Source organism: Haemaphysalis longicornis, unplaced genomic scaffold (assembly GCF_048455015.1).
Source record: "Haemaphysalis longicornis isolate Haplotype H1 unplaced genomic scaffold, Haemaphysalis longicornis Haplotype H1 scaffold_1, whole genome shotgun sequence".
Classification (NCBI taxonomy): Eukaryota; Metazoa; Arthropoda; class Arachnida; order Ixodida; family Ixodidae; genus Haemaphysalis; species Haemaphysalis longicornis.
The window spans coordinates 172,255,983-172,271,141 of NW_027526203.1; the positions used below are offsets into that span (position 1 = coordinate 172,255,983).

The 15,159-nt window shown below is 48.6% G+C and overlaps 1 protein-coding gene across 1 annotated transcript; it reads right to left on the bottom strand.

Annotated features, from left to right (window-relative positions):
- Positions 1–1,875: 1,875 nt before the first annotated feature.
- On the bottom strand, positions 1,876–13,135 carry LOC144139391 (uncharacterized). Its single transcript, XM_077671750.1, has 3 exons — positions 12,905–13,135; positions 6,920–7,078; positions 1,876–2,069 (listed from the first exon to the last, which is right to left on the bottom strand). The coding sequence occupies exons 1-3, from the start codon at positions 13,109–13,111 to the stop codon at positions 1,905–1,907; spliced, it is 531 nt and encodes a 176-aa protein (XP_077527876.1). The 5' UTR covers positions 13,112–13,135; the 3' UTR covers positions 1,876–1,904.
- Between the last annotated feature and the right edge of the window lie 2,024 nt (positions 13,136–15,159).

Genomic DNA, 15,159 nt, shown 5'->3' on the forward strand with positions numbered 1-15,159 from the left:
ATTGATCAGTAATACCGCCTCATCCCAGTCGTGCTTCCTGAGTGCTCCTTCCAGACATGACGTAAGAATGTTTGACGCGATGCTGCCTTCTCGACTTCCTCTTTTTATAATCCAGAAATCTCACTCTCCTAAAGGAGGATTATCCTACACGTATATACCTCGTAAATGCCATTCAATAATCATTCGCCATATAGATGGCTTGTAAATGTCCTCCTCCAAGTGTTTAATGTAAGATCACCGGAACCGCCACTTTTTCAGCCGCAGCCTGGTTGACGGCAGTTTCCACCGTAACTTGAATGGCTACAGTTTTCTAGCTGCTGCTTGTAAACGTCAGTCGCTACCAGCGCCAATGCCGGGTCATCTGTTTGACGAAGCACTGGTAAGTACGTTTATAGCGTGGAATACGTCAGCATTCTGTCAAACAAATAGTCGGTGTCGGGCCAGTTATCGCAGTCGGCTGAGCTATCATGCTTTCCTCCATTGCTTTCTGCTGCGTTCTTCTCCTGCCAAAGCTTGCAAAATGGTTGGCTCAAAGTCTCGCTTCAGGGGGCCATGAGGACAAAATACAAGTTTGTTCTATTCGAAAGATTTGTTCTATTCGAAAGATAGAGCTCCTAGCGCTTTTTCGGCAGCAAATGATGCCGTATTCACTGAGAAATTAATTAAGGTTAAAATTTTGATTCTCCCGCCAAATTGTGTGTGTTCGGGACGTCAGCAATGAAGTTATAAGGAACTTTCACTGCGTGATTCGGCTGCAGCGCTCTTGCCGTCAGTCGTCCCAGATGGCGCTACCATACTCATGCACGGACCGTTGTCTGCCGTTGCTTTGTTTTTTGACCGTATTTGCACCTGGCTTGTTTTTGTTATTGTAGAAAGTGATCGTTTCGTGAAACATGGAATATTCTCGACAAACAGGGTCACGCAAGACAATGTCGCTTACGCCAATCGGCCAGTGCGTGTAAGACAACTCGAAAGCAGCACTGCTGTGCAGCTAAAACAAGCATAGTGCGCGTAGTACCAACAACAGTACGCATCGGTACTTCTATGTTTACGTGTGCTTTCGTAACTTCCACTGCTAATCCCCCCCACCCCCCCTTGTTCTTACTGCTATAAAAAGAATGGGCCCTAAATTTAAGCGCAAATAGCTCGTTCGGCAAGCTTATAAGCCCTGCCTAATTGGCGTTTGCTTTCGCCTGCCTCCGCCAATCGCAGAGCTGCCTGGTATGACATCATTGGTTCTGTTGCGGGAAATGACCTAGTGGGTCGCATGGCCATTGGCTTTTTTCATAATTATATAGTTTATTTGAGCGAAGGGCGTGTAAAAATGGTGTCAGTATGATTCTAACGAGGCAATATTTCGAATGAACCAAACTTGTGTTTTGTATTCATGTCCCCTTTAAAGGGTGTTCGTTGTGCTCCCCAATGCAGTCAGACCACTTCCTGCGTAGTATACTGCCGGATATCCCTTCACAAAACGCAACCTGGGAAGTGCACCCGCCGCGGTGGCTCAGTGGCTAAGGCGTTGCGCTGCTGAGCACGAGGACGCGGGTTCGATTCCCGGCCGTGGCGGCCGCTTTTCTGATGGAGGCGAAAAGTAAAAACGCCCGTGTGTACGAGATTTCGGCGCACGTTAAAGATCTCCAGGTGGTCAAAATTAATCCGGAGCCCTCCACTACGGCGCGCCTCATCGCTGCGTTGCGTCGGCGTGTTAAACCCTACAATCAATCAACCTGCGAAGTGCACTTTTTGGGTGCTCCTCGCACCCGTTCAACATCCGTAGTTGGTGTTAAGCGGCTGCGCACACATTGCGACATTTACCCCAAATACTCCACAATAAAGACCACACCACCCACGCTCAAGGTGCCTGAACTTTTATTTGATGCACAGCATGAGCAGTTCAGGTTCTAGTGGCCACAATGCGGCTGTCCTCCACCAAGGCTTGGGTCGTTCTGGCCGTAGTAGAAGTTGTTTCCGGAGAGCAGCAGCGAAGTGCCCTCGTAGTGGCGCCAGAACTCTTGGTTGTCCGTGGTAGCATCCCTGTCTTCCCGTCTTTTGTAAGGGTTCCTCCCCTGGAAAACGTCGAAAAGGTTAGTTCATCGTCCTAGTAATAGCTGTCGCATGGATACATTATCACCCGTAATATAGCGTTCTCGACATAGCCTTTAATGTGCTGTTGCAAATTAAATTCAATATGGCAGCGACAAAATGATACCAGAATTATATCAGTATTTTTGCGAAAGCCAAAACGTAAACTGGTGCGCTAGGTCTGGTCCCGATGCAGAATATTGCATAGTCGTACACAGATGCTTGATACCCTCAAAAACACAATGTTGTATATCGATACACGATACGCAAAGAAAATTCACTTGCGATATTGTGCTCGCTGGTGTTTCCTAGATACTTCGGTAGAGTTCTTACTTAGGATACCCCGCCGAGTTTCATAGAGCTCCAGATATTATTGCGTCAACTTCAGGTGGCAAGTTTATCCGCCGTGGACTATAAACACCGGAAATTTATTTCGAAACAAGTTAATTCAATACCCGCTCATTGAAAGCTTATAGTTGTTAAACAGTGGATATGAACTGTACACCTCTTTATTGAGCGCATTTGGGCGAATGAACAGCGCGTAAGCGGGTGAAAAAAGAACATGTTCGTCTTCCGCATGTTTAGCACTGTTAACACACCAAAATACATTGTTTCGTGAAATTCAACCTTCCCTGGCAGTCTATACACTTTGTTAGGTACTGTGGTAGAACGTATTGAAGGCGTGCTATCACAATTCACCGGCTCCTTGGCAGCTTATAGTATCCAAATTCCTTTTCAGGGAGAACCTCGTCATGTGAAGTGCGGATAATGTGGCTTAAGACTAAATCAATTCGTATACTAGTGCGCTCGTTACTAGTTCACAACTTAGTTACCGTTCCCACAATCTATACTAACTGTTTTTGAAAATGGGCCCTGCAGTTGGTATGCATTTATTACGATGGAGCAGCGCACACTTTACCGGTCGAGAGATGAACATCGCTTGCGTTTTGCTTTTCTCCAGTCCTGTAAAGTTTGCGCTGTCCCATCAGTACGTACACTTATAAATAGGAAACTACGCCAATAGACACCAGAGACCTCCTCATCGACCATATTAGTTGAGAAGGTGGCGCGTTGGAGTGGGATTCGGAACTCATGCTCGAATTGGGGTTTTACTTGTCGACACTACACTTTCGCTTGAGCAGTACAATATCGTCCAGGAGGAATTTCAACTACAGTAGACATTTGCTTTGGTACAACTTCGACACACCTGAAGTATACCAGGGGCGTTTTGAACATGCGCCAGGATGCTGTAAGCAGCCTTTGCTTTTCGTTCTAATCAGAAATTCAACACTCTCTGCGGGGCGTCGAATCCATGGCACGTGGGCATGCTAGCGCACAATTCCCCAGCCCCACGGTGGCGGGTAACCTTATTGGCGCGACAGCAGCGAAAGTAGACAGAATCTCCCCCCGCTAACTGGGCTCCAGGAAAACTAATGACCATCTGGCCATATTAAAGTAACTAAATCTCGACTCGGGGGTAAGGTACGTCATCTGTCCAGGTTTGCTTGACTTCAGGCCAGCAAAGAGGGCGGCACAACAAATGCGCACAATCGCTTGCGTAGGGCTTGAAGGAAAACGGAGAGCGAGGGTGGTAATAAAGCCGTGAGGATCAGGGCCTTATCTAGGTGGGAGGGTGTCAGCCTCCTCCACTTCTCCCCTTCAGCCTTCTCCACCGTCAAGGAAATGGTCCCCACTGCGAAGATATGAGACGAAGAAAAAACCCATTGGTGATCCGATGGATTTCGAATCGGGGTTTACACAGTAGCATCCCGATACGCTCCCGACTGTACTGTGCCAGCACGCTGCGAGTGGCAGAACAAAAGTGGTGGTCGTTGTTTTCGTTCCTTTCCTTGTGCCGCACACGCAATTGGGGGATTGGACAGTAATATGGAGCTTTGAGGGGCCATGGGCCCGCTTTACAAAATTCCCAAGACTATGAATTTGAAACGTAAAAATTGTAAAATAATGTGTGCGGCGTGTCACCTGGACGTGACGGCACGTGAGGAGTAGAGCGGCACACCAGCCACGGAGAACCCCGATTTTAGGGAAGATGTGACGCGTGCCGAACTGCTAGCTAACGTAATCAGCGAAAGATGAAATACAGAGCGAAGAAGGAGACGCATACACGGTGAAACAGAAAAGCCGGTCGAACTTGTCCGCGCCAAATGACAAGGAAATAAAAGTGAAGAAAGCGACGCAATTGCGATGTTGAAGAAAAGGAGTTAAGTATGACTGTGCTTTCGCATTTAAAGCGCGAAAGCCGACTTAAGTGCGCCGAGGAATTTTAAAGCGCCACCTGGCGAAAGGGAAGACAAGTTTAGATACCGTCTTTGATGATCAGAGTCAGAGGCAGGGGGGCGTTTGGTTGTGACGCCGCATTCATTCATTCATTCATTCATTCATTCATTCATTCATTCATTCATTCATTCACTGATTTTTATTTCCTTAAGGACCCCACTGGGGGGTGTTTCATAACTGGGTGACTACGCAGGAACAGACAGACAGACAGACAGACAGACAGACAGACAGACAGACATAACGTTTATTTTTTGGTCCGGAGGAACTACGTTGGGGTTGCAGCTGCGGGCCGCTCCCACGTAGGAACAGGATCCCTCCGCCCTTTCGTAGGCTCTCTGGACAGCCAGGAGTTGAACGGAGAGGTCACCGCTTTTGCGGGCTTCCTCCCAATCCTCGCTGTTATTAAGCACAGCGTCGCGTATGGCAGGGGATTGCCAGAGCATGTGATCTAACGAGTAATACGCCTCTCCGCAGTCCGGACAGTGCGGGTCAATGGTGGGCGCTGCCCTGCGAAGGCAAGGACCCCGTCTGGAGCATTCTCAAGGCCAACGACTCAGACCGAGTAAGCTTAGGATGAGGGGGTGGGTAGACCTTCCTAGAGAGAAGATAGTGAGTGACTACCCTGTGAAATACGCAGGAAAAGAACTTCGCAGCACAGGTCGGTTTTAACATTTTCTATGAAGATTGAGGGACAGGAGGTTGAAACAATGGCGCAGGGAGGGTAGTTCCAATCTTCGGCTGCGTAGGTAAAACAAGAAGAGGCGGAAGAAGATTGCCGCGTATCTGCTTCTTCGGTTGCAAGTATCGACGAAAGACGGTAGTCGTCTGGCGCCCCTGCCAAGTAAAAGCCTCCCTTCTGTTTCCCGCTCACCTCTCGTGATGTTCCTCTCCCGTCTCGCTCCTTCCCACAAAAAACCCTAGAGGTATACTCAAGTCACTTTAAATTTACCGCATTCCACTGCTCCACGCCGGTTGCCTAGGTGCCAGCACAGCGTACGGCGGAGATGCGCATGAATCGAGGCACCCAACTCAAGTGTTTATAAAACCACATTGCCCGACTCCACGTGCGTTTCAAGCGGAACGTGGAACCTATCTAGTGGTACTGCTGCTGTTTCATTTCTTGAAACGCCGCCAGGAGCTATAGTGATGCGGGTGACAGCAGGCGACGGAGGGAATTTTTTTTCTGCAGTGGTTGTAGTATTTTATTCGCTAACGCAAAAATCAAGCATTCATGAATTTTTAATAAAGGAATACAGTAAATGTTATCTATGTATTGATTTTCTGCCTGATATTTGCGTAGCGTTTACTTCTTGTTCAACAATGTTGACAGGTATGAATATTCCCGCCGGACTTAGAGGTTAAGATTTGGCTTTGGGTATATAAACTTGTCGTGCAGCTTCTGTTTCACTTGGGCCGGGTGGCTGAATCGAGTTACAGACAGACAGAGAAACATACAGACAGACAGACCAAAATTTTCGTGTTCAAGTAGCCCAAGAAAGACTGTCGTCTTTAAAAGTAACAGTCCTGGTATGATAACGCGACCCTTGAAGTGGATGGCTGGTGCGGTGTGAAATGTATGCCGGGTGGAGGATGTAAGACGCTGCACTGAGTGAAAAATGAAACATTTTTTTGAAAGGGGGAAAGTGTGGCGATACTGCGGCGAACAGAGGCCGACCGCCAGCGAAGCTTCAGGGAACGTCGGGAGGAGAGCAGGTAGTAAGGAAAATTCCGTTACCATTATCACAGCGCGTCTACATACAGCGAGCACAAAAACTAAAAGCACGTACAAAGCGCCACTTGCATATGTAATACCTGTTGGGAGAGCGACATGTGTCATCTTATGAATGAAGAAAACAACGTCGGAACCAAATAGCGGACACAGGTTAAAAAGCGTTCCTTGGAACCCTTTTTATTCGGCTGCTCTCCCTGTGGGAGTTTACTCGCTCCACGGGCATTCACCGTCGCATGCAACTGACTTCCGCTCTTTCCTTCTCCCATGCAAGCCACCGTATCATCGTTGTCTCAATAAAGCTCTTCATTGATTGATTGATTCGACATACAGCTGAAAGTAATTTGCCCCAGCTGGCCTTGCGCCAAAAAAATCCAACCACCACCACCACCCCCACCTCCTCCTCCTCCTCCTCCTCCTCCTCCTCCTCCTCCTCCTCCTCCTCCTCCTCCTCCTCCTCCTCATAATAATAATAATAATAATAATAATAATAATAATAATAATAATAATAATAATAATAATAATAATAATAATAATAATTTGGAACCGCAATTTCGGTGAGCTTATAACCCTCTGCATTTGATTCGCCGTCATTATACCGCGCGTGTCTACGTCCTTATCGAGTTTTGTCGTCACATTGCATAGATGTTAACGATTTTACGGGTTTTCGTGCACTTTCTGCTCACCGTCGGCGGCTTCTGTGGACGACGGTAACTATGATTGCACGCAACATGTTAGCATAGTCGCCCAGGTTTACCCTCCGCCTTGTACCACTCCTTGTCGCAACCTGTCAATATACGTGCTTACCGGCTCGAGTGCGTCGTTCATTTCCCTGGGCCGTTCCATCGAGGCCTCCAGTCGTTGGTGAGAGGCCAGTCCGATCATTTCATTCGTGACCATGCAATCTCCCACGCTTTCCAGAAGTCGGTTTCGGAGCGTATCCAATCGGCGCTTCGAAGTCTTCGTCTGCAAAGCCAGCAGAGCAAATGTGAAAGTTAACGATTACGCAACACCAGACATGCAGCGAGCTACGGCACTAGTGGCTACAGCGCACTGGACTCCCAGCTTCGGACAAGTGATAATGCGTGGACGCTTCTGCATCCCACTTTGCGTACAGAAGAAATCCGAAGGAGATACAATCTGCCCGATTTGCCAGCTAAACGCTTTTAAAGTAAATGCGATGCACCCGCCGCTGTAATTACCGACAAGCGCCGAAGAGTCACTTCACGCGGCGAGAACGATCAGTGGCGATGCGATATGCTCCGCAAAAAGACAAAGCGATTGTATAGTGGAAAAGTACATTTGTAATTTTCTAAAGTGTTTTCCAAGACTTTGAGCGGTCCCTTCAAAAGTTATTGAGATGCAACGTACCATCAAATAATTCTCAAAATTTTGCTTAAAAAATTCCTCGGGACACTGAAGTGTGCCCATGTGCTTTGAATGCGAAAGCCTGTATCGCCAGAACAAGCCCTGGCTGGCCATCCATCCATCCATCCATCCATCCATCCATCCATCCATCCATCCATCCATCCATCCATCCATCCATCCATCCATCCATCCATCCATCCATTCCATTCCATTCCGTCCGTCCGTCCGTCCATCCGTCCGTCCGTCCGTCCGTCCGTCCATCCATCCATCCATCCATCCATCCATCCATCCATCCATACATCCATCCATCCATATCCATCCATTCCATTCCATTCCGTCTATCCATCCATCCATCCATCCATCCATCCATCCATCCATCCATCCATCCATCCATCCATCCATCCATCCATCCATCCATCCATTCCATTACATTCCGTCTATCTATCCATCCATCCATCCATCCATCCATCCATCCATCCATCCATCCATCCATCCATCCATCCATCCATCCATCCATCCATCCATCCATCCATCCATCCATTCCATTACATTCCGTCTATCCATCCATCCATCCATCCATCCATCCATCCATCCATCCATCCATCCATCCATCCATCCATCCATCCATCCATCCATCCATCCATCCACCCAACCATATATCCATCTCTCTCTCTCTCTCTCTCTCTCTCTCTCTCTCTCTCTCTCTCTCTCTCTCTCTCTCTCTCTCTCTCTCTCTCTCTCTCTCATCCAATCTACGTATGGCGACTGGGAAGTGCCCCGGGGAATTTTTAATTCTCCCCTCTTTCTCTCGTCCATCGCCACTCTCTTCTGCTACATTTCGCTCATCATAATCTCCCTTCTGTCTTCCCTTCTTCAACTCCATACAATAGTCCCTCCTCCCGCGCCTCTTTCCACCAACTCCTCTCCAAGCATCCGTTCACCCACTAATTCCATTACGACCGCCAAATGCTATTGCCTCGTCTTCCTTTCTACCTCCAGAACGTAGTTCCCCCTCTTTGCGCACTCCTACTTACCCTCCACTTCATCCCTCCCTGCCGACTCCTCCCCTCCCAACCGTCACCCGCTACACTTGTTTCGTCTCCCCCTCTCCATCATCACCTTTATATCCCACTGTCTCTCCTCTTCTGCCCCCTGTACACCCTTCTTCCACCTACCAAAAATTTACAAAGCAATAACCATTTAATGATTAACCCATGAGTCAGCAATCACACCCGTCATATTTCGGCTGGTTCGACAGACAGACAGACAGACAGACAGACAGACGGACAGACAGACAGACAGACAGACAGACAGACAGACAGACAGACAGACAGACAGACAGACAGACAGACAGACAGACAGACAGACAGACAGACAGACAGACAGAGTAGGATCGTCTCTGCTACCCGCTACAATTAAACCTGCGTACTACCGCAGGCCTCAGAAAGGTGCCATATTAGGAGATCCTCGCTCAGTTTCCACTAACTCTAAAATAAAAATGCCAAAAACGCGAGTTCGACCTAACTAAGGGTGTATACAGTGCAAGCACAACACACCTATAGTTCTGAAAATTCTTTTGAAAACCGCAGATTTTAAGGCCTCGTTACATGGACAGGAATATCGGCTGTGTTTGATTATAAGATCTGTTCTCTTGGATTTCGAACTCACAAAAAAGCACTTCATAATCGCTGCTAATTACGGCAGAAATGTTTTAAATACGTTGTCGAGATATCCTTAAAATCCTGACGGTCATCAGCCAGCCTACGTGTTCGAGATTATAGTTTTTTTTTTCCGTATTATTACTCATTCTGGGTCCAAACGCCAAAAAACCAGCTTCCGTCAGCTATGGGCCATAGAGCTAGTCGATTCGCAGCATCTGCATTACTTCATTACTTTTTTCCGCCACATCTGTCGATTTTCACGCTTCATTTTGTGGGCGTTATTAAAGCGAAGCTTTCAGACTCTCAATGATGTCCTTTGTAATCCACCCAAAGACACAGCAGAAAAGCCAATTTTTTCTGATGATAATGATGGTCGTGGGAAAAGAAAAATTAAAATGCTACTCGTGGTAAGCATCGTACATGGGCCTTCGGCGTTATAAAGCCGACGCTATCCGATTGCGCTATTCCGGCATAGTCGAAGAAGTTTGAATTTGGAGACGGGTGCCAGGACCTGCAAAATATGAACAAATCAACTACCCCTCTGTCGAAACGACAACGATAGGGGAACGCGAAGCTTTCCAAAATAAAGTCCAACACTAAACAAATCAGCCCAGAAGTGAGCTGACCGATATCACGCCACCTTACCATACACTTAAGGTAGGAATCGTCTACTATACTAATCACCATAAATAAATAAAGGGCCCGCTAACATTTTGGTTGTTTCGTTTCGTGTTGGACTTAATTTTCTTATCATCGCGTTCCGCCAACGTTGTTGTTTCCGCAGTGGGGTAGCTGATTTGTTATTGGAAAGGCCCGCGAACCTTTTCAAGCTATTTTTTCTGTTATGATGTCTCATAATACAAATAAGAAAACAGGCCCTAGCCGCGTATGGTCGATGAATGTGCCAATAAAGGCAACTTTGGTTTAGAAAAATTTTATCTTTCCAAAGCATCCTCAACGTAATAACGGTCTCAAGCTAACCCCTGTGTTGGTTTTTCCCATTTTTTTTAAATATTTAGAGCTAATTTTGAGAAAACAATATCATTTTAAGCAGCTCGTGAAGGCGTCACTCCAAGTAGGAAGAGAAGTTAGGAGACAGCACCACCGGAGAGCCCTAGTATAAAAAGTAAAATCGCAGACATTCCTCACTGTGCCGCGTGACCCCGCCGGGTGTGAGCGCGCCGGCTACAACCGAACAGCGGCATAAACCTACCAGAAAAAAAATCACCGTAGGTCCTGTGCTAGGGCTGACTCCGGCGGCTTGGGAAAGGGAAACAGCGAGGGGGCGGCGTCAACGGAGGTAGGCTTGCGAAGGCTGTCTGCGTGACGTCATGCCGCCTCCCAACTTTTATTTCCTCCGCTCGTTACTCGGCGTAAGAGAGGGACGCAGTCAGGTGAACTGCTTCGTAAAAATCACGAGCCATTCCACTCTATGGATGTAGAGCACAAGCGAAGCTGAGGTGCACGGAAAGGAATTTCGAACAAAGGCCGTCACTCACGACGGAAGCCGTGCTGCGACTAGTCGTCCCCCCACGTCATTCATTCTCGGCATATGGTGTGGAATCGGGATGTAGACGTATTTGTTCGTGGTGGGGAATCTCGGCACGGCACGCGCACTCTTCAGATAGTCTTCACGTCCCTAACACCAGGAGATTATCGACGTCGAGGAGTTCGGGAGTCCAGGACAAACGCAGCCTCCCAATAGGGAGGCGAACCTGAAGTTTGCCGGGCGAAGGCAGCGCTGATTGTATCGCGAAGCGGCGTCCCTTCCGTTTCACAGGAGTCACGGGGTTCCTCCCGCGCTTTCCACGACCTGGGTAAAGTGGCTCGTGCAGCCGGCGGCCGCTTTGTTCGCATTCGCGAGTAGGGACGGGTGCCTCAGGCAGTGCGAGTAGACAGAAATGGATCGGGGATTGCGACAGCCTGCACACCGAGCTGCACGTGCAGCTGTCAGACGCGCGGAGCGGGCAGGGAGGCGTTTTCCTCTGTTCCGGAGCAGGGGAAAAAACGGACGCTCCCGCAAGCAGTTCGCGATGTCTAAGGAGGTAAAACCGAAAGCCAAGGCACCAATATTGTTGCGGAAGCACGGCAAGCATGGATCACCGCTAACAAGACAAGGACGGCAAGCATGCATCACGGCTGTTCGAAAGGTGTAATGAGTCGCATAATTAAGTGAAATAAGTGAAATAAAGACACATTTTGCTCGTATTTCTGCTCGTCCCGTTTACATTTCCCGTTTTTCAAAATGAGAACTAGTGTTCTAAAATTATTGCGCCCCCCCCCTTCCGTTCTCCTAAAAAATGCGTGCTGCCAATGGCGGTGTTCCGCTTTGATAAATGAACTTGGGAGTTGCTTAGGTGGTGCCGTTCGATAGCGTCCATATATCGCACAATAGAGTCCCATTCCGCATGGATGAAAAAAATAGTTTCTACCAATCTGCCTGGCTGTATAAACTGCGGTCATTCTTGTTATTGCAATTTTGGCAATGGAGGGAATGAAAACGAGTTGAATGCTGTTGTTTGTTTTTCCCACATTTACAAATGCTTCTAATTAAAAGAGTTATACGCCCCATTCTGTGTATTAATATAAATGAAACGTTATGCACCACTAGCTGTTCTGTTGTTACCGCGAACTGCCTCTCTAACCCACAGTTGTACTCCAAGCGGGTGAATGTCTGTGATAAACGTCATGAACAAAAATTTCTTCAAGGGCAAGCAAAATGGAAAGGCAGCGTTGCCAGCTCCCCCATTTAATAGCGTGTGCCTTTTCAATGTGTTTTTTGTAAAAGGCAACGAATTATTTCGAGAGCCAGAAATAACATGATAACCATAATCAATCACGTTAATCTCACATTTCTAGCAAGCCTCAGTGTTTTTGCAGTCTATAAAATCCGGATGTCCGAAGCGCGAACACGCGAATGAAGTAACACAAAAGAAAAATACGCAGTGACAAACTGAACAGCTGTCGGCTTGCTGACAAAAAGGCGGCAGCCTACGACCGCCGAACTCCGCATTTCCTCCCTTAAAATTGACGGGGAAGTCGGCCGGCCGAGCGGCGCGTTGCAGACGACGCGCCTCTAGCAGACGACAAGACAAACGCCATCAAAAATGAACTCCCTAGCTACTCTACGTTTAAACCGAACTTGCTGGACACGTGCTGACGCGTATGGTTTCATAAGTCGAAAGAAAATTTTACCCAGACTTTCTTTTAGCGCGAGAAATGCAGCATGCCCGCAGCGAAAAAAAGCATATGCCAACGCGGCGGCAGCCCCCGCATACTCCCGGAGAGGGTAAGGTCTCTGAAATTCAGGGACCTTAGGAGAGGGGAGACTGCAGCGCCTTCCAGCTATCGTTTGGTAGCCTATTCCAACGGGACAAAAGAAGCGACTTTCAAAATGGCCAGCGGCGCTTGTTTAATTTTCTGTCACGTGCTGGCCACCGGCGGACGCCTCTTCCGGCAGCAGCCGCTTATAACAAGCAAGCAAGGACGCAAGCAAAAAAAAAAAAAAAAAAAAGCGCGCGCACACACGAGCGCCTCGCGCTCTGAAGACACGTGGATAACGTTGGCTTAGCCGCAAGACGATTTTCCAAGACGCGGAATAAAAGAGCATCGAAGCCTCGGCATAAAGAAATCTTGTTCCACTGTTCAGGAAAAACCCCATTTTTTGCTAGCAGCACAATGTCACAATATTCCTGCGCTAGCATGTAGCCGAACGCTCTAAACTGGGCAAAGGTCGTTTGCTAGGAACGCAGAGTCTACTTGCCTGGCGGTCCACCACAGTCACATGGACCATCTTCTTCGCCCAGTTCTCAGCCGAATGTAACTCCGCTGCGTCTACGGGCGGCGGCTCGTCTTTCTTCGTGTGCAGGTTCCTGCACTCTTCGAGGTGCCTCTGGTACGAACCGATGGGGACAATATGCCCTGGATCGTAGGGGCACGACAGCAGCGTTTCACGCTTGCTCGTCGCCATCTCCTAGAACACCCGGCCGTGCACGAGGAGGAACCACTGGTCTGGCTTGGCTTGGTTGCTTGGCTTCACGGTGATGACATGTCTCGTAAAGGGGACATGCACCCAGTCAGTAGAAAATATGTCATAAGCACGGCGTTTTTTTTTTTCATTGGTTTTGAAATCCCGCTTGTTCTTCGTGGCATTTAATTTTATGAACTAAGTCGGCATTCATGGACACCTATATTTTTTGAGCACTGGCTTTCTGCATTTTTGATGAACTTGTTCTGGCTTGAAAAAATGCTCACGCGCAGCCACACGGCAAAGCAACCGTAACGTGAAATGCATTGAATGTATAGATATTTATTGTTCACGGTTTCGCCAGCGGCTTAAGAAAGGGGGGGAGGTTGTTTGGGATGTGGTATAGGACTTCCTTAAACTCTTAGGGCAACTCCAGATTCTTCCGCACACTTCTACGGGGAGAACAATGCCTCCTTTGCATGGCCGGATTCCTGGGCGCCGGCCACTTTTCGTAGGATGGCATATGTCGGGCATGCAGGGTCCGGAGTTGGCGGAGGCCCCCATTGTTTCAGAGGAGGTGTCGAATGTCCTGCTTAAATGTAAGGTTCTTGCAGTACAAGCTTGAGTACGGTGGGTCCGCGTGAACCATGAAGACGTCGTGTATTGCTTGTGCAGCGGCACTTGTGCAGCATGTACTCGCTCAGGAGGGCTCCCGCGTGCCTTATTGTAAGTCTTCTAGAACAGGGCGTTCATTTTGGGGAGTGATGTCTGGTAGGCTTTCCTTGCTCTTGTTACCTCGTGCTCAACCAGGACGGCCGCGTCGACGTCAATCAATGGGAGAGCCGGGTGGTCGGAAGCAAGTGGAGCGTGGAATTTTGCGCGCTCGCCGCCTTGATCTCGAGGCTGCAGGCTTGTCCCGCCACCTAGTAAGTGCATGCTGGGGCGTTGCCTTTTTTGCTGTTTTCTGCACTTCTGTTTAATGAGTTGTCACTCCGAATTATCAGGGCTTGGTCCTTGGGGCTGTTGGATGGCTGCTGTGTTGTCGCACAGAGTGGTGATTTTTCGATGTCTCGACGCGTGGTACGCTCCGATGCGCCGCTTCGGTGCGTTCCACGAGAGTCGTGATACACAAGACGTAGAACTGTAGTTCTGTGCTGGTAGTATCGTAACAGTTGTAGGCCTGTGACCCTCTGTATGACTGAAAGGGTGCGACCACTGCAACAGTGGATTCCCATACCTCCTGGTTCCGAGTGGCGTGTGTGTAAACTGTTTCCTGTAACATGTGGTCATTTTCGCAGCGTACTCGCGCTTCCTGTTTCTTCGCGTGTCGCTCCAATAATCATTTCTTCTCCGCCGTAGTTGTTTAGGTCGAGTACGGAGCCGGTCTCCCACGGTGGGGTCTTACGCGGTACTGGGGGTATCTCTGCACTGACACATTCATCATCAAGGCGCATGCTGCGCCTGCCAGCGTTGGTGATAGTTCACCGCGAGGATTGACTATCTCTTCCTGCGGAGAGCGTGTCCCCTGAGAAATTCGCGCGTTCCTATACAGATTCTCAATTTTTGCGTCACATGGGAGACTGCTAACCACCCGAATTGAGTCATGGGTGCATGATTTCTAGCTTGCGGATTTGTGTCTTGGTAAGTTCAATGGCAAAATCTTCGTGGCACGCCATTGCTGTGAGGTGACTAGCGTCCGCGGTACTTCGGTGGAAGCACCGCCGAAGCGGTTGCCGATCCTCCGTATAAGGTGGAGTTTGACTTGCATGACTTTCGGAGCGGCTTTAGCCATTTATTGAGAGGGCCATTATCGTTGGAGGGAATGCCCCGAATCACGTACAGCCAGTTGTCGGTCGCAGTGTGGGATTTCCATTCAAGATCAGCTGAACGTGGGCCCACTCCATTTGAAAGCCCCAACTGACCAGGTATTGCGTCTTGGTTGAGGACACTTGCATACCCGTTGGTTTAAGGTGTTCTGAGAGCGTGTCCAGGCCCGCTTGCACATCAGTCACTGTGGATTCGGTCGTGGTGCATTTCTGTGGAATGGCCTA